Genomic DNA, 24,315 nt, shown 5'->3' on the forward strand with positions numbered 1-24,315 from the left:
GTTTCAGGTCCATTACAATGCTGGACCCGTGGACCTGTGGTAAATGACTCCAATTGTCACAGATGGCACCCATTAATTCTAGCCACCCTGCCACCCAAGCCAAGGAGTAAAGTATTGCTGGAGGTTCTGTCAAAGCTGGCTTACACTCTGTCTGTTTTCCTTTGTTATGGCATAATACTGGAGCCATGCTGTTTTGCTTCCCCACCCTGCACTGGCTTTTTGTATCTCACCTCCATCCTCTTGTTTCAGACCCATGGTGAAGTTGAGCGCCGCATTGTATCCCAGCTGCTTACACTCATGGATGGCTTAAAGCAACGGGCCCATGTGGTGGTCATGGCAGCAACCAACCGGCCCAACAGCGTGGATCCAGCACTCCGGAGATTTGGTGCGTTAGTTTCGTCCAGAATTTAGGTTCTGTTTTAGTTGGGGTGCATCCCACATTCCCCCATTTCTGGTTCAATAATGTCTGATTTGTATTCATATTTGTGAACATAGCCTTGTTTTATAGTGTGCCATTAATGGAAAAAAAAGTTAAAAGGGTTAAAAGGGTTATTCTCCAGAGCCCGTGCTCCACACAAATACTGACGGTATAGACAGTGGCGAGAAATGTAATGGGTAATGGTTGAGGCTATCATGGTTCGCTTTACTTTCCCAGTCTGCACTGTTTGTAGCAGCATGGGCTCCTGTTAAGGACTAGAGTTGTACTTCATCTGCTTCTAAACGTCCTCCCTGTTTGTAATTATACTGCTGTGCTAGGGGATAGGGTGAACTCCATCTGTACTGTGCATTGGTCTCATAGTGTCCTTCAAATGTAGTGGGACAGCCTGGGCCCCTTAAATCGTGTGTGTTTGTTGGAGGACTTTCTGAGCCTTGTTCTGTGTTGTGTCTTGTGCTCGGGTGTTCTCTGGGATTTAGCGGCTCATTTAGGGCCAAATGTGGGACCGGTCAACCCTTCAGGTCAAAAGCGGCCATGGTATTCTTCCAATGACGGCAGACAGGAGGTCGGATTTGGAGATGCCTGCCTCCTGTAGGAGATCCCCGTGGAGAAAGGTGCATCTGCTGCATAGGCGGATGCACTTTTGATTACCCATTGCCGAGCAAGCTGAGAATCTTTGGCCCACTCAGGGTTTCACTTTGATTTTCAGAACTAAATCCCCAAAGTGAGTTTTGGCCTTTTTAAATGCAGGATCTGGGCAGGGAAAATCAGTGAAAGTAGCCCTACCCTAAATATGGTGAAGGTACAACCACTGTGACATAGTGGTCCCAGTGACGTAGGAAGGGAGGTGGGGATGGTGCGGGCTGCAGGTGCGGGCCACCCCGGGTGTCATCACTGAGGGGGGTGACAAAAATATTTTTTTCCTTCTTTTAATAATTTCAAAGGGGGGGAGGGGGTGACAAGAACCGCACCGGGTACCGGTAAAGTAACCTTTAAACCGATTAAGCTAGAAACATTTTTTTTTAATCAGCTGATTATGCTGCTGCTGGTAGACTATGTGGCAAATCCATAATTATGTAGAAAACATCATGGGGCAAAATCGCATAAATTCCAGTGTCCCTGGTTGTAGGTCCGTTGCTGGATGCATAGCCAGCACAACAAATGGGTTTTTCACTGCATTCATTTGTGGTTTGTGCTGTTTGTCAGGCTACCTATGTGTAATTGCTTGAAAATATACTCAGTCTGCCCACACTGAGTTGCCAGAACCACACAATATGTACTTCCTGCTTTTTTCAGGCCGCTTTGATCGGGAGATCGACATTGGAATTCCAGATTCTACTGGCCGGCTAGAAATTCTGCAGATACACACCAAGAACATGAAGCTGGCTGATGATGTGGATCTGGAGAAGGTGAGCATGGCTCAGGGATGGGGAACGTTGACTAGGAGATCTCAGAAGCCCTCATATACACAGATTTGGGCCACGTTATTTGGCCAATGCAAAAGCTGGTGTGCACTGAGCAGAATGTATCTGCTTGGTGGTCTTTTGTGAGGTAGATTGGCAACTTCATCCCTTTACAGAGGTAGAATGAGACATTTTAACAAAGAAATGACTGTCCCAAATTGCAATATTTTTCCACATCTATTGACGTTTTCTCTAGACAGGCCAATATGTGAAATGGGTTCTGTTAGACCTGTCAGCCCTTTGGGTGGTCCCTCCTCATCATTATTTATTTTGTCCCACTTCTGTCTCAAACCCTGTTATAATTTTTCCTTTTTGGGAACCACCAGACTTGGTAGTGTTGATGCAGGGTCAGGGAGCCATTTTCCCTACCCCTGGAACTTCTGTCTGAGGGCCTGAGACACAAAATGGTGGCCATCCATTGTCACCTGTGACATAACCAGAACCCACTGGAGGTTTCTAGAACCTTCTGTAACATTCTAGAATCCTGTGATAGTGAGAGGCAGTTTAGAATGTTGGGAGGCCATCTCAGAGTGGCAGTTGGCATCTGACTGGAGAGGAGAGAGGACAGAGATAGAAGGAGGTCGGAGTAAGGCAGCAGGGGTGGAAACCAGTGCTTGGAGTGGGGTCCAGAAACCCACCCTTGATGCTAGTCCCTACTGACCAAGCCCAGCCTAAAGCCCTGTGTGGGACCAAGTCCAGAACAACCATCTTAAGGACCTGAATATTTGGAGCAGGCCTTAAAGAGGAAGAACAGCAAGCTCCTGACCTGTTTAGCAGTGACCTCCTGAAGTCCTGACGTCGAGAAGCCTGGAGACCTGGGGCCTGAGGTAGAGAAGCGGCGCTGACAGAAAGCAGACGTCGTACCCGGAGCCGTCAGAGGTCGAGTGAGGGCGCCGACGGAGGTCGTGGAGAGGCGCCGGAGGTCGAGTAGGGAGTCACCTGAGGTCGAGGTGAGGCATCGACGGGGGAGTGAAGTCCGCCCACCGGAGTCGCCGGAAACTGAGGTGAAGCGCGCCGGAGGTCGGGAGTGGAGATCGCACTCCGGAGACACCCGGAAGCGGGGAGGCCGTGTCCCTGCGACGCCGGAAGGCGACATCAAGTCGAGACCGCCCAGCGACATCGAGTCGAGACCGCCCAGCGACATCGAGTCGAGACCGCCCAGCGACATCGAGTCGAGACCGCCCAGCGACATCGAGTCGAGGCCGCCCAGCGACATCGAGCCGGAGCCGCCTCACGACGTCGACACGGCGCACAGCGGAGCCGATCGTCGAGGAGGGGACAGTAAGTGGTAGAGGGGGCGTCTAAGGCCCCGTGGAGCCCTAAAAGACCATTCTAGGGGCTAGAGGGGTGTTAGAACCAGCCTGGGAGTGCCAGGGGTGAACTAAGACTGGTGCAGTGACATCTGTGAGGGGCTGTGTAGTTTTGAGGGCCAGATCATTAGGTCACCCTTGTTCTGCCTCAGCTTAAGCCTCAGCCTTGACCAATCTAGGTGGGACACCCCCATGCCACCCAAATGACCACAAGCTGTATATGGGCAAAGTAAGACCAAGTTACCTCATGAAAGTGATCTGATCTGTAACTGTCATTGATTGCTTTTCCTTATTTATTGAAGGTGCTTTATTTATTGTCTCCCACTAATTTATTCTTGCACTGTATTTATTGTCTGACAGTATTTATTTGCCGACAATAACTTTGGGTAGTCCATAGGCCTACACCGGGAGTTTTCTCCAAGCGGACTTCCTGATTTTGAGTTTTGTTTTTTCCACATTTACTTCTGGTGGTGGGAGGAGGTATTACAAAAAGTACCCCCTGCATAGCTTCTGTAAGCAACTGTCTTCTATCCTGAGTGGGCAAAATGGAGTTTGTATTGGAGGATGTGGAAACTTACACTGTGGCCCAACTCAGAGAGTTTTGTCAGCGAGAGGGGGTGTTTTGTCCCCAAGGTGCAAAGAAGGGTGAGCTCCAGACCAGCTTGAGGGCTTGGGGGGAGGCACGACGAGAAAGTAAGGTTGAGAAGGAGGACAAGGATGGAGAGCCTGTCAGCGAGGGGGCTGGTTTGTACCAACCTGAGGTGGGGAACCTATTAGAGGGGCCCAGAACACTTTCAAGGAAGGGCAGCAGTGTCTCTAGTGGCGGCTTATCAGAGGCAGTATTAACTGACCGGAGGGAGAAAAGACAGCTCACATGGGAATTGGCGAAGCTGGAGAACGAAAAGGAGGAACGGAGGATGGCTCACGAGTTGAGGCTCAGGGAGATAGATCTCCAGATCCTACGGGTCGGGGCACACACTGTTCCTAATGGTGGCAGCGAAGAAAGAGAAATCACCAGGGAACCCAAACCTTATTTGCCAAAAGACATAGTAGCCAGCTATAGTGCGGGAGATGACATCGCCAAGTGGCTAGCGGCCTATGAGGTCTCTTTAAGAGTCCATGGGGTTCCAGAGAAATATTGGGGAGGGGGATTGTACAAATACATGCCTCCAGCTGGCAGGGATACATTATTGGCCCTAGAGCAGGATGAGCAGACCCACTACCCCACCATGAAAGTGGCGCTCGTGAGGAAGTTTGGACTAACACCCGAGAAGTACAGACAGAAGTTCCGGGGTAGCCACAAACTGGGCACACAGAATTGGGTGGATTTCCTGGACTATGCAAAGAAGGCATTAGAGGGTTGGATACAGGGCAGTGAGGTGAGGGACTACGAGGGGTTGTTTGATTTGATGTTGAAGGAACACCTGCTCGAAAAATGTTTCCCCGAACTGCGTCAACACCTGGTGGATAGCAAGCTGACCAAACCCCGGAAGCTTGCTGAGGAGGCGGACATTTGGGCTAGTACCCGGGTGTCCACAAGGGGGACTGGAGGGGACTCTCAAAAGACCGGACAGGGCGCCCCCCAGAAGAAAGAGGGAGGGGAAAAGAAAATGGAGTTCTCTAAAGGCCCCCAAAATAGTTTCCAAGGGAAGGGAACAGGATTCACCCCTAGGGCTAACCCACCCAGAAACCCTAATCCTGGCCAGAGTCAGCAGCCAAGGGTTGTCCATTGCTTCGAGTGCGGTGGTGTCGGACACTATAAGGGAGATGTGAAGTGCCTGAAAAGAACACCCCCTCCCATCGGAGGAAAGGCCCCCGGAGTAGCTAGTGTAGTGCTCGGGGAGGAGATGCCTTTAGATAAGGGAAGGGAGTGGGCGGGTGTCACTTTAGTGTCCCTGGGAGAACAGGAGATGGTTCCTAAGATCCAGGTGCCCGCAAATACCACAAAGTATGGGCAGTGGGTCACCATCAACGGCCAAAGAGGGGAGGCTCTGAGAGACACAGGAGCCAGTATGACTATGGTACGTAGCCAACTGATGTCTCCAGAGCAGGTGATTCCCAATGTACTCCACCCTGCCGCGATGGCTGACGGCAGAATGGGCCACTATCCGGTGGCCGAGGTTCCATTTGAATGGGAAGGGGTTGCAGGGTTGCTTCGAGTTGCCGTAAGCCCTGCCGTGCCAGTCGATTGTCTGCTGGGGAATGACACGGAGCATAATGCTTGGAAGGAGTTGGAATACCGGACTCATGCTGAGATGCTGGGTACACCTGAATGGGCCTGTGTCAGCACAGGGTCTGCGACTACCCGGAGGGGGAGTTCGTTTAGGCGGGAGCCTGGAATAAAGGCACCACCGGCTGCCGACCAAGGGAAGAACCGAGGGCAGGAGGAGCCTGCCTCGGCATCCGCGCCCCGTGTGACGGATAGGCCACCGGAGGTGGTGGACCAGGAGTCCGCGGAGGGGGATGTTACCGAACTGGAGAACCTACCCATCCCGGCCGAGTGGCACGTGGAGGGAGGGCTGACCTGGGAGGAATTCTGCAAGGGCCAGAGGGAGTGTCCTACCCTTGAGGGACTGAGGCGACAGGCCGAAGCCCAGGCAGCAGGGAACGTTGAGGGGAACTACAATATTTACTGGGAGGATGGCCTCCTCTACAGTGAACCCAAGGCACCCATGCACGGATCGTCACGAGCCTTGGTTGTCCCTCAACGTTACCGAGCCTATCTCCTGGAATTGGCTCATGAGATCCCCTTGGCAGGACACCTGGGGCAAAACAAGACCTTTGCCCGGCTTGTCCCGCACTTTTATTGGCCTCAAATGAAAGTGTCGTCCGACACCTATTGCCGGACGTGTGTGTCTTGTCAAGCCAGTGGGAAAACAGGGGTGAAGCTGAAAGCTCCCCTGGAACCACTTCCTGTCGTTAGCACCCCCTTTGAAAGGGTGGGCATTGACATTGTGGGTCCGTTAGATCCGCCTACTACAGCTGGTCACAGGTTTATCCTGGTCCTGGTGGATCATGCCACACGGTACCCAGAGGCTATACCTCTGAGGACCATTACTGCACCTGTTGTGGCTAGGGCCCTGATGGGAATCTTTACCCGAGTGGGTTTTCCCAAGGAAGTTGTGTCTGACAGGGGGACCAACTTCATGTCAGCATACATGCGGGCCATGTGGAAGGAGTGTGGAGTGACCTACCGGTTCACCACCCCTTACCATCCCCAGACCAATGGACTGGTGGAGAGGTTCAATAAAACCTTGAAAGGCATGATCAGAAGTCTGCCTGAAAGCCTGCGGAGGAAATGGGACGTCCTCCTACCCTGTCTATTGTTTTCTTACAGGGAAGTGCCCCAGAAGGGAGTGGGCTTCAGCCCCTTCGAGCTTTTGTATGGGCACCCTGTGCGTGGACCTCTCGGCCTGGTGAGAGACGGATGGGAAAGAACTCCCAGAAAGCTTCCCCAGGACGTGGTGAGCTACATGCTGGCCTTCCGGAGCCAAATGGCTAAGTTGTGGAAGCAAGCTTCTGACAACTTGGAAGCCAGCCAAGCAGTGATGAAGGCGTGGTATGACCACAATGCTCATCCGGTGGAATTGGAGCCTGGCCAGAAGGTGTGGGTGATCGAACCAGGAGAGCTTAGCGCCCTCCAGGATCGCTGGTCAGGACCCTTTGAGGTGTTGGAGAAGAAGGGTAAGGCTACCTACTTGGTGGATCTGAAGACCCCTCGCCAGCCCCTACAGGTGCTGCATGCCAACCGCCTCAAACCCCACCATGAGAGGCCCGAAGTCATATTGCTGATGGTGACTGACGGAGCAGAGGACGTGGAAAGCGAGCCTCTCCCCGACTTATTTGCGTCTCAAGAGAAGGATGGGTTGGTGGAGGGAGTGATTCTCTCCCCGTCCCTAACTCCTGAACAGCAGGAGGACTGCCGCCAGGTCCTGGGGCAGTACTCTTCGTTGTTCTCCCTTGTTCCGGGTAGGACTCACCTGTGCGTCCATGACGTGGACACAGGAGACAGCCCACCTGTGAAGTCAAAGATCTACCGGATGACAGACAAGGTGAAGGCCAGCATTCACAGTGAAGTCACTAAGATGATGGAGCTAGGAGTGATTGAACCTTCCAGCAGCCCCTGGTCAAGTCCGGTGGTATTAGTACCAAAAGCTGTACCACCGGGTGCCCAACCGGAACTGAGGTTCTGTGTGGACTACCGGGGACTGAACTCAGTAACCAAGACTGATGCTCATCCGATTCCGAGGGCGGATGAACTGATTGACCGGCTGGGAGCTGCCCAATATCTGAGTACCTTTGACCTTACTTCCGGGTACTGGCAGATCTCTCTGACTGATGGAGCTAAGGAAAGGTCAGCCTTCTCCACGCCCAAGGGCCACTACCAGTTCTGCGTGATGCCCTTTGGGCTCAAGAACGCACCTGCCACGTTTCAGCGTCTGGTGAACCAGATCCTCGCTGGAATGGAGAGTTTCTCTGCTGCTTATATGGACGACATTGCCGTCTTCAGTAGCAGCTGGGAGGATCACTTGCGTCACCTGCAAACTGTTCTCCAGGCCCTGAACAAGCGGGGTTAACGATTAAGGCCAGTAAATGCCAGATCGGGCAGGGGTCGGTAGTGTACCTTGGACACTTGGTGGGTAGGGGAGCGGTGCAACCCCTCCAGGCGAAAATCGAGGCCATCATGGCCTGGGAACCCCCCAAGACTCAGACTGAGGTCCGAGCTTTTCTGGGCCTCACCGGATATTACCGCTGCTTCGTGAAGGGGTATGGTACCATTGTGGCCCCCCTCACGGAGCTTATGTCCAAGAAGCAACCTCGACCGGTAGTCTGGACGGAGGCTTGTCAGCAGGCCTTTGTGAAACTGAAGCAAGCCATGTGCGAGGCCCCGGTCTTAAGGGCCCCAGATTTTTCCAATGAGTTCATTGTCCAGACGGATGCATCGGAACATGGCATTGGGGCAGTGTTATCGCAACTCAATGAAGAGGGTCTGGATCAACCCGTGGTCTTCCTATCCCGGAGACTACTTCCCAGGGAACAGAAGTGGAGTGCAATAGAGCGTGAAGCCTTTGCAGTGGTATGGGCTCTGAAGAAGTTGCAGCCATACCTGTTTGGCTCGCACTTCCTAGTTCAGACCGACCACAGACCCCTTCGGTGGCTGATGCAGATGAAGGGGGAGAATCCCAAGTTGCTAAGGTGGTCTATCTCCCTACAGGGAATGGACTTTCAGGTGGAACATCGGCCTGGAGTGGACCACGCCAATGCAGACGGTCTCTCAAGGTATTTCCGCCTTAGTGATGAGAACTCCCAAGGGGTTGGGTAGCTCTCCCCACTTTCAGCTGGGGGGGACGCGTGTTAGACCTGTCAGCCCTTTGGGTGGTCCCTCCTCATCATTATTTATTTTGTCCCACTTCTGCCTCAAACCCTGTTATAATTTTTCCTTTTTGGGAACCACCAGATTGTTAGTGTTGATGCAGGGTCAGGGAGCCATTTTCCCTACCCCTGGAACTTCTGTCTGAGAGCCTGAGACACAAAATGGTGGCCATCCATTGTCACCTGTGACATAACCAGAACCCACTGGAGGTTTCTAGAACCTTCTGTAACATTCTAGAATCCTGTGATAGTGAGAGGCAGTTTAGAATGTTGGGAGGCCATCGCAGAGTGGCAGTTGGCATCTGACTGGAGAGGAGAGAGGACAGAGATAGAAGGAGGTCGGAGTAAGGCAGCAGGGGTGGAAACCAGTGCTTGGAGTGGGGTCCAGAAACCCACCCTTGATGCTAGTCCCTACTGACCAAGCCCAGCCTAAAGCCCTGTGTGGGACCAAGTCCAGAAGAACCATCTTAAGGACCTGAATATTTGGAGCAGGCCTTAAAGAGGAAGAACAGCAAGCTCCTGACCTGTTTAGCAGTGACCTCCTGAAGTCCTGACGTCGAGAAGCCTGGAGACCTGGGGCCTGAGGTAGAGAAGCGGCGCTGACAGAAAGCAGACGTCGTACCCGGAGCCGTCAGAGGTCGAGCGAGGGTGCCGACGGAGGTCGTGGAGAGGCGCCGGAGGTCGAGTAGGGAGTCACCTGAGGTCGAGGTGAGGCGTCGACGGGGGAGTGAAGTCCGCCCACCGGAGTCGCCGGAAACTGAGGTGAAGCGCGCCGGAGGTCGGGAGTGGAGATCGCACTCCGGAGATACCCGGAAGCGGGGAGGCCGTGTCCCTGCGACGCCGGAAGGCGACATCGAGTCGAGACCGCCCAGCGACATCGAGTCGAGACCGCCCAGCGACATCGAGTCGAGACCGCCCAGCGACATCGAGTCGAGACCGCCCAGCGACATCGAGTCGAGGCCGCCCAGCGACATCGAGCCGGAGCCGCCTCACGACGTCGACACGGCGCCGAGCGGAGCCGATCGTCGAGGAGGGGACAGTAAGTGGTAGAGGGGGCGTCTAAGGCCCCGTGGAGCCCTAAAAGACCATTCTAGGGGCTAGAGGGGTGTTAGAACCAGCCTGGGAGTGCCAGGGGTGAACTAAGACTGGTGCAGTGACATCTGTGAGGGGCTGTGTAGTTTGGAGGGCCAGATCATTAGGTCACCCTTGTTCTGCCTCAGCTTAAGCCCCAGCCTTGACCAATCTAGGTGGGACACCCCCATGCCACCCAAATGACCACAAGCTGTATATGGGCAAAGTAAGACCAAGTTACCTCATGAAAGTGATCTGATCTGTAACTGTCATTGATTGCTTTTCCTTATTTATTGAAGGTGCTTTATTTATTGTCTTCCACTAATTTATTCTTGCACTGTATTTATTGTCTGACAGTATTTATTTGCCGTCTGTATTTATTGCACATCTATTTATTCTTTGCTTAATGATGACCTGAACCTATTTATTGAGATCCCAAAGTAGCATTGTTTATTTGACCTGCTCTTTTAAAGGAAAATCCTATTGTATTGTATTTATGTTATGAAACCTGCAACTAAGAGAAAATAAGATAAAGACATATATATTTTCATCTTGTCTTCCATAATTTTTACGGTGTAGTGTCGTTTTTGGAACGGATGAACGCATGGTTATTGTGAGGGTGTGACGTACGCTTAACACGGTGCCTGACCCCCAACCGCTTGAGCCAAGCTACCATTGTGCTGGGAACCTGGTGACTGCTAACCCGGTTGCCCGGTTTCCAACAGGTTCATATTGTTTACCCCACTTTCGATGAATCCTTTCAGAGGGAAATGCCAGATAGCGTGAGAGTAAATTTGAATGTTAATCTACTGTTTCTCAGTGAACTGGTGTATTAATGTTAATGAAACATAACACATTGCCAACCCTGAGACTAGAGATATTTTCTTTAATAATCTGTAACATCCTCATCTCTGTTCTGTTATTATTTTGCTGTTTTTATGGTAGCTTGTTAAGTGTCCAGGGTCACATATGTAGTTACATTTTTTGGCAACTTTAACCCTGTATGTATTACATCAACTGATTTGCTTTAGACTTCCCCACCTTTCCCTCCAATGTTCAAAAGGGCAATTGGTTCCTTAGAGCCTAGACAAGGTCTTCAAAATAATCTGTCAAACAATGCAATATCAACAATGAATCTTTATCCACCCAGTTATCAGAAGAGCAGGCTGTTCATAGTGATGTTTGTAATCTTTCCATAATCCTCACTTTTCCTTATAACTACAATATTAGTGATAATCAAATTAATTCGGTATATGTCCTCTTGCTCTGGGCGTTTTTAAAGGTTGTGAAGCATCAAAAGTGATAGGTGACAATCCAAAAGGAATTGTGCCGAATCTAATTTGATGTGTGAAACCACAGATTCTTTTTTTTTTTAATATCAAAACCAGAGGTGAACTGTTGTCCCTGATTTGCAGTGCATTGAATTAGTCGATTTTCAAATCATTCCTATAAATTAGGTGTGGCACACATGTTCCATCAATGGTCTCTTTGGGGTTTATGACGTTAAGGGCTATGTGGCCAGAGCGTGAGACTTGTAGGTAAGGAATGGTGTGATTTCAAAGGTTGTGTGTTATTGGATCCTATTCTGAGGACTGACCAGAGGTTTTCAAATTCCCTTAAGTAAAAGGGAATAGGTTGGCCTCCCCGAAAGACATACCATACTAAAATATTTAATAGTGAATTTTGAATACTGCCAGCAAAGCTTTAGAAGTTGTGTCTCGTTCATGCTGGGTTAAAATTCAAGAAACAAAACTCATATGTTTGCATGTAGTTCTCCCTCAAACATTAAGGGCCTTATTATGATGTTAAGCGTTCCTTCATCCGCCCAACACCATTGCGGAAACAGGACCGACCGCCCTACGGTCCGCGGTTCCGACCGCCTGATTACGATGCGACCGAACACTCTTCGGTCGCTTACTCCCATTCCTCTATGGGAGATCGTGGACGGATGTAAACCGGCCGTACAACAAGCTCCCATAGAGGAATAGAAGTCTATGCTCAGCCCTGCACCCCGTGGAAGGCACCTCAAGGTGCAGGGATCAACAGGGGGGGGCACCTATGATGCCCCCTCGGCCCCCAACTGGAGGCAGAAAACAGAAGGGTGCCCTGCAAAGGGCCCCCAAACACGCTTTTCGACAGAGTTTCCATGTCAGAAAGGCCGGCATGGAAACCCTGCCAGAAACCGTGCATCGTAATCCAGAAGGCAGAAGCGCCTTCCATTAGAATTACGGGCCAGTCTCCGACTGGCAGACGGGCTAATGGAGCCCATCGGAAGCCAGCCTGAATGACCGGCCGGTTTCAGTTCCGACCGGCTGCATTGTAATCAGCCGGTTGGAATTGAAACCGAGGATGTTGGACGTAAGGCCTCGGACCTGAGGCCAGAGGCCTTACGACTGACATCGTAATAGGCCCCTAAATGTAAAGTTTGTCCAAAACTGCTTGTAGCACAGGCAGCAGTGCAAGCTTCTCTCACACACACTGAATGTGTTGAAACCAGTCAGAAACAGCGCAGGCTCCCCTTCACACAAAATGAACAGAGCCCTCTTGACTTTGCTCAGACCCACTCTGCTGGAGCCCTGTCTATTATAACCACTGTTCTAGCTTCCACCTTTCCATGGTAACCCTCAATATGCTTTCAGATCTTCATTTGTCACCCTCAAAGAGCCCAACGAACCCTTAGTTGGCTATGATAGGCTCGTAATTATACAATTCCCTTAACAGTCCTCCATATTCCACAAGGTAGCACTCAGTGGCCATTCAGTGGCCCTCACACATCCTTACCTGGCCCTCACGCACATTCAGGGGCCTCAGCCGGGTCATTACGATTCCATGCTCCTCCTTACAAGCCACCAGATTTCCTGAGACGTTCTCTTCAGGCTCTCACAGAGCATGTCCAACCTGCCCTCATTTAATCCCTTGTCATCGTCTTTTACTGTCCAACCTGACACTTCAATAATCTGGAGCTGCTGGGGGCTATCTTTGCTTCAAACAAGAAGTAAACTTTAAGTCGCTGCCCAAGTGCGCACACACACACACACACACACCTACCTGAATAGATTTACACTAAATTACAACAAGCATTGGCATAGCCAGTAGTTCTCGCCTTTGGGACCTTCTAAGCCTTTAGCCATGCAGCACATTATCCTGGGTGCTGTGCCGCCAGGGATTGAAGAGCTATACAATTGCCACACACTGGGTCATGCAGTCTGATTTAGGAATGCATGCTTGCCTCAGGAATCGTTTAATGACACATTCCAAGGCTTTTTAACAGACAGACAGACAGACAGACAGACAGACAGACAGAAAGACAAGTGCCTGGATGCAAGTCCACAGCACTATAACATTCTGTGTGCGGCCTTCTTGAAGGTGTTTCCTTGGCAAATGTTACAAAAAACGGAGGATGCACCACTAACCCCACTCTCCATGCTATTTTATGTTAATGAGCTGTCCTTTGTAATAAATAAACATGTTTTATTAAAATATACGCCATACTTCTTGCTGTCGTGACTAAAGAATAAATATGGTTTGGCGAAGTAATATCTTAAATGAATTACCACAAGAAAAAAATGCAACAAAAAATTATAAATATGTGATGCAGCCTAAAAATGAACACTCTTTACACGTGACCAACAGACACAGAACACATTCTACTGTTTATATGTAATAAGTGAATAGAACTTGGCATCAGAGTGAAAGGCAAACACATTAATTCAGGAAACAAAAAACTACCAGTTTCAACAACTCCACCCGATGAATGCCAAATACAAAACAATTAAACTCTACGCCATCAGGCAATAATTTGAGACACTGAGAACACAAGTGTTTTTAAAGTAGTTCACTGGGTACTGTATCCACTGCCAAGGGAGAATCTACTTTAGTTTCTGATATGGCATCAAAACCAAATGCCCTGAGAATACTTTTAAACATAATCGATTTGGCGTGCGGGCAGTGGAGGCTCCAGTCTACCTTTAATGACAGCACTACAAAATAACAAAGTGACAGAAAAGTGGGAGCGTACAAAGAGTAACAGCGTGTCCAACATTAAGCAGGGCAGGGTCATTACAATTGCAACTCACTTTATTGTACCCAGCGTGCACAGAATCCTCTTGCACTCATCCCTGCTCAGATCTAGGAGTGTTGACCATAGCACGGGCATCTTCCTGCATTCAGGTTATAAAACTGCTCCCTCCCTGCAGTAGCTAGTTATAGGGTAAAAGGGGCACAGGGGGCAATCTTCAAATCTTGAACTTCTCTTAACTTGTGTACTCCAGTTGAGCTTCAAATGAGATGGTTTCAATGAGTGATTTGTAAGCGGCCTGTATGTAGGGGTTAGCCCCGAATATGCCTTCTCAAACCTCTGCATTGCTACCCATTTGTATGGCTTGCTTGCTGCTGGCATTAAACCTATGTAGGTGGTGACGCTGCGGAAGCTGGGGAAAAGCACTGAAAAGGGAGGTAGAGAAATGCAAAAAAGACGGCAGACAGCACTTTATGGAAGGGGCGGTGCAGAGGCTGTGGAAGCAGTGAAGAGGCTGAGAAAACAGGGAAGGCATTGGTTACGGGGGAGCAGTGAAGAAGTAGAGTGAAGGAGAGGAATACTTGGAGCGAGAGCAGTACACAGTGGTAGGGATTGTAGATGGTGGGAAGAAGGTCTGCTAAACACAGATGAATATCATTTTCTTAAAATAGATCACCCTAAACTTTCAACCCTCTATCTTCTACCAAGGGTACATCAGAATATATGTAAACCACCAGACCAGACCGATCAATAATCTTGGCGAATTACAGTTTGTTAGCTAATACATCCTCCTATATTCATAACTTCTTTAGTCCTTATGTTGAAACTTTGCCATCATACATCGGGTGTTTTGCTGATTTTTTATGTAGGATCTTTTATGTGAGATGGGAGCCAGATTACCTTATGGCAACCATGAATATTTATTCCCTTTATGCGACCATCAGACACACTGACAAACTAAGACCATTACTTAATATCAAGACTCATCAGTTTATATGACCACCACTCCAAAATGCTATTGAGAATGATTAAGTGGTGATTTCAGAAAAGAAGATTTCTCTTCAACGATACTTACATTGTACCACCAATTGAGTGGAACTGCCATGGATACCTGCTTCGCCCACAGCTATGCAAATCTGCATATGGGCTAGTGGGAATCGCAGGTATTATATGGCGGTGCTTATCAGAAGTACAGTAACACACACTATCATTTGGGTACTGTACCGATGATCTTCTCTTTATTTGGAAGGTGAAGTGGATAATGCAAGACTATTTATTGATTGCTTCAACAAAAATGATCTTACAGTTAAATTTAAATGTCACTTCTGCAATAATCATAAATTGTGACTTCCTTATATAGAAACCAGACGGTAGTGAAGAATATACCACATGCTCAACATTTTCATCCAGTGTACCAAAAAAATAATATTCCATTCAGTGAACCAGCCGAAACGTGTCATCCATCCTCAATGCCTTATAAACTAAAATAAGCATCTCCATTGTTTTTACATCCTTGAGAGTTCCTTTCCTGTTAGCTTTTGATGAATCATCTTTTGTTGCTTCTATCTGCTTTCAATGTGCACCTGCCACGAATAAGTAAACATATATATATATATATACATATATATATATATATATTTATATATATATAAAAAAAATATATACATCTATATATATATATATATATATATATATATATATATATATATATATATATATATAGATGCTGTTCGATGGCTTGGGTGAAGCGAGGAAGTTGTTATGTATATATATATATATATATATATATATATATATATATATATATATATATATATATATATATATATATATATATATATATATATATATATAATAGAGTGACTATAGCCACTCTGTAGTTGTAGTTAGGGTTGCCAGAGATAGCAATTCCTCTTATTTTTGCTTGCTAATAACTTTCGCCACAGAACTTTCCAGACCTATTTCTTTTTTTACATTGGCGAATGATGCAAAGCTTGGTGATGATTAGTTAAGAGGTTGCAAAGAAAAAGGGGGGTCCCAAAACAGGTTTTTCCACCTATGCATTTTCCCCAACACTTTTGTGTCACATGTAGCACAAAAACGGTTGAATAGATTTTAATGAAATTTGGCGGAATAGAGATTGTAGTGTGTAGAGGATCTTTTGGGTATTTGAAATAAATAGGTTTAGTAGTTGTTAAGTTATAATGCAAAAACCGTAGTGATATTTCTGGCCATGGTATACTGCGTGGTAGACTGCCGTTGTACCGTGTTTGTACCGTGGTACTACCGTGGTAAATGGCAATGGTAAAACTCAATATGATTGACTAATGAAAGCCTTTCTAAAATGAAAAGACAGCCATATTGATGACAGCACAGTTTTACTTTGTTGTGTGTTTCAATAGGAAAGCAAAGTAATTAGTTATGTTGTACAGTAAAGGAATACACTAGTCAGTGTAAAAAAGTGTATAGTAGTATGGAAAGTTAGTTTTATACATTTATAAGCTTTTACATTTTTTTATGGAGTACTATGGTACTACAGTAGTAGTATCTAGGAAGTACTGCAGAACTTTAAAAATGAAAAAAAGTTGACAAATTAAATAAATCAGTTATACATAATATAGTGCAGCACTCCACTCTGTGCCATTCCACTCTACGTCACTCCACTGTACGCTATTTCACTCTCCACCACATAGCGCTATGTCACTCCACTTTACACCTCTCCACTTTATGCTAATCCATTGTACTCCACTCTACTCTACCCCACGCCACCCCACTCCATGCAACTCCACTCTTCACCACTTCACTGTATGCTATCCAGACTATACCACTCCCCTGTACCCCATTAAACTCTACGCTACTTCACTTTGTACTATTCCACTGTCATCAACTCCACTCTATGACACTCCACTTTACGCTATTCCACTGTCCTCCACTCCACTGTACGCCTCTCCGCTATATGATATTCCACTCTAAGCCCCTCCGCTGTATTCCACTCTACTATGCAAGATAAAGGGTCCCCCTTTAAGCAAAATATTTTGAGGTCAGGGAGAAAAGGGGAAAACAACAATACAATCTGAAGAGGCTCCCTCGTGACCTATATTTCTTTTATCAAACTGAAAATGAATTCAACATGGGCTGAAATAGACCTGAACAGCAACAAAATCCCAAAACATGGTCATATTTATGAATATTCACATTCTTTATTAACTTATCTTTGTTTTATCAAAAATATTTTTGTGCTTTCTTTTACATATGTTTACATATAAAATCAATATTTTAAACATCTACAAACAGTGTTGCATATTAATGACATGACATTTTGATGTGTAAACATCTTTGCATCATAAACCCCCGAGTATAAAAACAAGAATGGAACATTCATGCACGCTACCTCACATGCATTCCTCCTTCAATACACTCATACCACATTCATAAATGCATATATCTGGACAGTGGGAGACAGAAAGTTGTTTTAATCTCCGCGACCAATAAAAACAACTGCATGTAGCAGGATCTGACCAGCAGTGTTCGACGTGCGTTTCGGTGTCTTAAAGAATGGATAACACCACTTTCCTCAGGACCTTAGCCAGATTTCAGACCAATATTGGTACACCCAGGGGATACTACTAATGATACTCCACAAGAGACAGTTTTTTTATTTTTGTGTCTATTTTTCTAAGTTCAAAAGATCGAACAGGCTCAACGAAGGGACGGCCGGATGGAGAATCAGGATTCTCCGTCCGGCCGTCCCTTCGTTGAGCCCGTTAGGATTTTGTGCTGCAAAATTAAGTATTGCTGGGCTCAGACCAATGCAACCTAACAAAATTAATACTGATATGTCGCTGAAGCGGATTGGTGCAGTGTAATACAGTATGACACATAGATATTAACAAACTGATCCTATAAGGAATTATCACTTTGCTGAAAATATATTTGAATATATGCCTCATTTAATGCACAGCGCATATGAAAAATCTAGAGTGCGGCATAAGAACTTAGAAAAATAGACACAAAAATAAAAAAACAGTCTTTTGTGGAGTATCATTAGTAGTATCCCCTGGGTGTACCAATATTGGTACTGTACGCCACTCCACTCTACCCTACTCCACTGAACGCCATTCCACTGTATGCTATTTCACTGTACGCCACTCCACTCTATGCCGTTCCAGTCTATGGTACTCCACTCTACGCTACTCAAGTGTACGTCACTCCGCTCTACCCAACTCCACTCTACCACTCTGTACTCCCGTCAGTGTGAGTCTACAGCACTCTATGCCTCTGTATGACACTCTTCTCCAATCTACATCACTCTATTTAACTCCCTCTACGCTGCTCCACCCCACTTTACTGTACTCTATTCTATGATACACTATCCCACTTTTTCTACTGTACTGTACTCTACTACTCCACTCAACGCCACTTGAAGGTGCGCTACTCTATGCCCCTCAAATCTACCACACTCTATGTCATTACACTCTACCATACCGTACCACACCCTGTCATTACACTCTACAATACCGTACCGCACTCTACTCTATTCCACACCACTCCACTGTACAACACTATAGTCCACTCTGCAGCGCTCCACTCTACTCCACTTTCCAACACTCTACAACACGCCAGTCCACTCCACTGTATGACACCATTTCACTCCACACCTTTACTCCAGTGTCTGCTACGCCACTCCACTCTATTCCACTCCACTCCACACCACTCTACTCTACAACACGCTTCTCCTCTGTACGTTTTGCCACTGCACTGGATTTCACACCACTCTACTCCACTGCACAACACTTTACCCCACTCTATGCCACTGTACAACACTCCACTCTACACCGCTCTACTCTAACACACTACTCCACTCTATACAACACCACTCGAATTTAGTTGCGTGCACTGCATCGCATTTGGGGATGCAGTGCACGCAACGAAATTCGTTTTATTAATTTATGTTTACTTACCTGTAAACCTCCGTAATCCATAGTTTACTACCCCCCACCCTGCCCCTCCCCCTCCCCACGTCACCGCCCTGCAGGAACTCCTACTACCGACCGCGGCTGTGGCTGATTACTTGATTTTACGCCTATCCAAGCCACGCCACTGTACTGTACAACACGTCGCTCCACTGTAAGACACTTTACTCCACTGTCTGCTATGCCAGTGCACTCCACTCTACTTCATGACACTATACTCTACGACACTACACTGTACGATGCTCTCCTATAGTTTAATAAACACTCCACATAACACTCCTCTCAACGACACTGGACGGTATGATTTAAAACACAATTTTATTAAAAACAAAAAAAGTTACAATTCAGTTAAAATGAACAAAGGTTGAACCTTAGTTATAGTTAGGAAAACTTAATTTATTCTTTCTATAGAAACGAAGCTTAAACTACACAAACTTTTGAAATGTTAACGTTATAATTATACCTTAAGTTTATTATTTACGCACCACTTTTAAATTAGTATAAGTTTATTATTTCTATACAAACCAAACTTAAACTGCACAAACGTTAGAAATTCTAAACTGATACTTATGCCTTAAATGTATCATTTACACAAGACTTTCAAATGATTATAACTCATGCACCTCCATACACAGTGTATAGAACTTAGCAGCCACACTACATTAACTTGTACCTTTAACATATACTGCTTATACCCTTTCATATAACATCACTTATACTATCTGCAATCATAGCATTTACAACAACACTTCTAACATCGCAATTCATATTATTTGTGAGAGCACAATGCATGGTAGAGTGGCGAGCTCTAGTTAATGGAGTGTGGCTACCAGGTTCAATACACTGTGTTTGAAGGTGTGTGAGTTATAAGTTTGGTTTAGTAAAATGCTGCAGATTGGATTCCAATATAATATAATGAACTGACTGTACAACACTTTGGCTGCAATTTGTTTAACATTTACACAGTGGTGGTCGCCATTTTGAAGTTATATTTAGGTGGTGACACGCAAATCCGGAACAAGCGCTGCTAGAGCGTGGGGAGTTATTCTCCCACGATATCTCTTAGCCTGGTTTTACTTGTTTTAAAACTCGTTTTTAAAATTGTGATATTATGCCTTTTGTGCTTTTAAATTTTTCACTGCCTCACCTTGATTGCTGCTATCCTCGCTGACTGCGGTGACCGCCTGTTAGAGCGGACCCGCCCTGAGGTCAGCGTTCTAGTTGCCGCCCAACTCCCACCACTACGTCCTATAAATTATCGGATGCTGCGACCACGCAGCCGGCACGCCGCGCCAAAGGCAAGCCCGTCTGCGCCCATCGGACCCCTGCCCTTTTCACGAGGCATATTTACACATCAAGTGAACTCATCGATCTTTATCATGGTGAGTGTCCCCAACCTATCTCAGTGCTGGATAAATGTAATCGCACCCCCAGGCGATGCAACACATGTGGTCTAATGCCCTTGATTCTCTCCACTAAACATAATTACACCACTAGGGGTAGGGAGAATGTTATGCCTTCCAGCTATGAGGACAACAATGCACCCCAAGACATCAGGGACTCCCAGCTTCAGGCATTAACTCAAGGAACCTCCCACAAGGACCCTAATATTATTAGCAGCATCTTATTAAACACAAGCACTATGATCAAACACAAGTACGATCTAGAATGCTTGATTCAAGTTGAAAACCCAGATCTTACTGAAACCTGGGCCAATAGTACCTCTGAGCCGGATTGGAACGCTGCAATACCAGCAGGTTATTTTGAAGTTCATGCAGATAGGGTAGGGGCAAAAGGGGGAGGGATAGCATTGATTTACTGGTCCCACTACACGGTGAGGATTGTGCCAGAGCCTACGCCGGAAGCAAAGGCAATGTCATTCATCGTCAAAAATATTTAATCGTGAACCCTTCCCAGGGCTTCTTATTTATAGGCCTCCAGGGACTAGATCCACTTTTATCAGGTCTTTACAGACCTTTTTAGAATAATGCTTAGATACTGATACCGTCACGGTTTTGGGAAATTTGAATTTTCATTTAGAAGCAAATAATGACTCTGACATATACTGCCTGACAGACAACTTGGGTATGGGCTGAATCAGATTATTTCAGAGCCAACACATCAAGCGGGCCAATACGCTGGATGGTATCTTCACCAATAATAAACTCATTGAAGTGAAGAGTTTGCGACCAGTATCGTGGTCAGATCACTCCGCAGTCCACTTCAATGTCAAGATCTCAGCAACCAGTAGCTGCTGCAGGAGCAGGCCTTCCCTGGTCAAATCACGTCCTTGGAAATTAATCCCAAAAAACGATCTGATCACCTCTCTGGCGAACAACCCCCCAGCTAGAGCAGACTCTAATATGGCAGCTGGTAACTTTGAAAGTTGGATAAGTCAAGCAGTAAATAGGCTGGCGCCAGAATTGACTAAGCACCCTAGGAGAGGGCAAGCTTTGTCACTCTGGTACTCACCAGAGCTCAGGTTAATCAAAGTCAAATGCAGACGTAAGGAACGTATTTGGAGATCCGACTATAGTATGTAACACAGGAAAGACTACAACATACTCTTAAAGCAATATAAGAGTGCTATAAAACATGCTAAAACTGTATATTTAACCTCTAAAATTCAGGAGGCTACTAATTCCTCTAAGGAATTAGTTAAAACTGTGACTGCCCTATCAAAGTGTCCGCAGGATACTGTTTTTGCACCCGACCAAAACTTTGAGGACAAAATGGCTGTCTTCTTTCAAAACAAGTCCAGACAGTTTATAATGAACTCCTGAACACAGCTGTGGCGCCTGGGGTAAATGGAATTGAGGTGCGGGAAGATACTGGACATCAGTGCAGTATATCACGGTTCTCAATGTTAGGGGAAGAACAAGTGGCAGAGCTGTTGCTGCAACCCAAATCCGGGTCCCCCCTTGATCCCTGCCCCTTTACATCTGGCTCCGGATGTAATCAGTGCATCCTTGACCCCATTACTAAATGAGATCACAAGTTCAGGAGTCTTCCCGTTGTGTTGGAAACAGGCCTGTATCAGACCTATTCTAAAAAGAAACCACATTTGATCCCTTGGAGACCAAAAACTATCACCCAATATCCTGTCTCCCACTACCTACCAAGATCCTGGAGAAAGCCAGAACTCTGAACTGACGGAATATCTGGATCAGAATAACATCCTTGATTCCACCCAGCATGGCTTCAGATCTCGGCACTCTACTGAGTCTGCCTTGATCATGGCGACTGAAGAGATCCACAAGGTGATGGATGGAGGGGGTAGGGCCACCCTTATTTTGCTTAACCTAACCACAGCCTTCGACACCGTAAACCATGTGGTACTGGTGAGTAGGCTGAAGGCGGCCGGCATTAGGGATAAGGCTTTAGCCTTACTAACATCATTCTTGTCAGACAGGGAACAATCAATTCACTGGGATGGACTTCAATCCGGAAAATTCATTCTCCCATGTGGAGTTCCCCTGGGATCGGCCCTGTCCCCTACTATGTTTAATCTGTGGGTGGGCCCACTTGCAAAACTAATAAAAAACCACAGTCTTATGCTCGTGTCGTATGCGGATGACACCCAGTTAATGGTATCAGTCATGCAAAGCGTGGATCTGACGGCGGAACGGTTCCGCAATTGCCTCACAGCATTGATGGCATGGATGAACACTAATTTTCTGAAACTTAATAAGGAAAAAAACGAGGTAGTAGAGTTCGGTCAGAAACCATCAGTTTGGAGCCAACTATGGTGGCCCCCGGAAGCTGGTACGTGCCCGGCCCCGGTGTCCAAGGCTAGGAATCTAGGATTCCTGATCGACAAAGATCTAACGCTCGCCCCACAAATCAATCAAGTATCTTTGTTGTGCTTCTTCACACTGAAAGTTCTGCGTAAGATTCTTCCTTTCATCCCTTTTTCATTAAGGAAAACGGTAGTCGGAGCATTAGTTCTGTCAAGAGTAGATTATTGTAATGCTCTACACCTGGGAGCATGCGCTAGGCAGTTCTTTAAACTCCAGTCACTCCAAAATGCGGCCGCACGGGTACTGCTTGATCTACCTAAGCATCACCCTACATCCACAAGCATAAAACAGCTCCACTGGCTTCCAGTTCGATGGCGAGTAGATTTCAAGGCTCTTTGCCTAGTGCACAAAGCCCTATATGGAGGAGGTGCGGAGGATATACAACAACTATTCCCCAGATATGTGCCACTACGATGCCTAAGGTCCACCAACACTGGACTGGTACTTCTCCCCAAGATAAAAAGAGTCAGGTGGGAAGATAAGGGCTTCTCATTCCAAGCGGCAAAACTGTGGAACTCCCTCCCCGTACAGATGCGACTACAGTCGAGCAGGACTCTTTTTAGAAGAATGATAAAAAACCTGGCTCTTCACCAAGCTCTAGATCTATTAGCTTTTCCTGGATTGCAAGATGCCTCGACATAAGACCGCTTTATAAATATTCAGTCATTCAGTCAGTCAGAGTTTCCATACAAAGAGTGTTTTTTGTTTTGCAAATAACTTTGGCACTGTTTGATGAAACTTCACAAAGCTTTCCTCTAAAAAAGTTCATCCACCTCAGCTCCTTCCTGGAACGTTTCAGGGTGATCCGTCAAGAGAGGTCCAAAAAAATGGGAGTCTCAAAATGTGTTTTTCCCATGCAGTTTTCCATACAAAATATTAAACAGTGCTAGACAGTGTTACAGGAAAAATGGCTGAACAGAATTACACCAAATTTAGCAAAAAGCTAAATGTGTTCTCAGAAGATGTAATTTTTATGATTTGGTTTAAAACCATCCAGCTGTTTTAGAGAAATTCAGGTTATAAAAATAGTGCCGTGTCCAAATCCTGGATGTCCTCCTCGCCCGATCATAGCACGTCTCTTAAATTTCAGGGACAGGGACACTGCACTACGCTTGGCCCGGGAGAAAGGTAAACTGGACTGGCAGGGTTCAAACATCTCCCTATTCCCTGACTTTACTGCAATGGAGTAGGTGGCACGCTGAAAATACGCAGGAGTCAAGGCCACTCTGCGAAAACTGGGAATGCGGTATGGGATGTTGTATCCTGCGAGATTGAAGGTTGATGTGGACGGACGCTCACGGATCTTTAACACTCTCCACGAGGCCCAGGAGTTTTGTCAGCAATACTCCAATGCCGCTAAGAAGAAAAATTCCGCATCTCCACGGCATTGACAGGATATCCCAGACTCAGGAGCAAGCGCAGACCTATTTGGCACTGGCTAGAGTCTAAATACTGTATCTTCATTCAAAATTGTCTTACCACTGTATTTACGCTCTAACTTAGTCTCTGCACCTAATAGAAATGCACCGTTGGCGCTCTTGTGTGCCGTCACAGATGTATGGGTACATTAGTTAAGGCCACGGCCAATTATGGGAGGTTATGGCAGGGTGTTGTCACCTCCCAAGTGCGGATGCACATTTCTTTGTTTCATTGGGATCGCAAGGGTTTTGTTTTTTGCTTGATTTTCTCCTTTGACAACTTAATGAGGGATGGGGTGTTTCCCCCTGCAGTTGGTGGGGGGATGGTTTAAGGGAATGTTGGCTATATCTACAGTCCGTTTGTTTGTTATTTCCTTATTTGCGGTGTGGCACATCTATTTTAAGAATTAAAATTTCGATTGTAATGGTGATTACAAAATATGGCTAGTAAGG

General features: G+C 46.7%; 1 protein-coding gene across 1 annotated transcript in view; it reads left to right on the forward strand.

Moving 5' to 3' along the window:
* Nucleotides 1-24,315, forward strand: part of LOC146856239 (transitional endoplasmic reticulum ATPase-like) — a 123,603-nt gene that overhangs the window by 37,417 nt on the left and 61,871 nt on the right. The window contains exons 9-10 of the mRNA XM_085654310.1: nt 250-385; nt 1,733-1,845. Of these exons, the coding sequence (XP_085510436.1) occupies nt 250-385; nt 1,733-1,845 (249 nt within the window). The remainder of the gene's footprint in view (nt 1-249; nt 386-1,732; nt 1,846-24,315) is intronic.

This window comes from Triturus cristatus, chromosome 4_1, assembly GCF_964204655.1.
Source record: "Triturus cristatus chromosome 4_1, aTriCri1.1, whole genome shotgun sequence".
Classification (NCBI taxonomy): domain Eukaryota; kingdom Metazoa; phylum Chordata; class Amphibia; order Caudata; family Salamandridae; genus Triturus; species Triturus cristatus.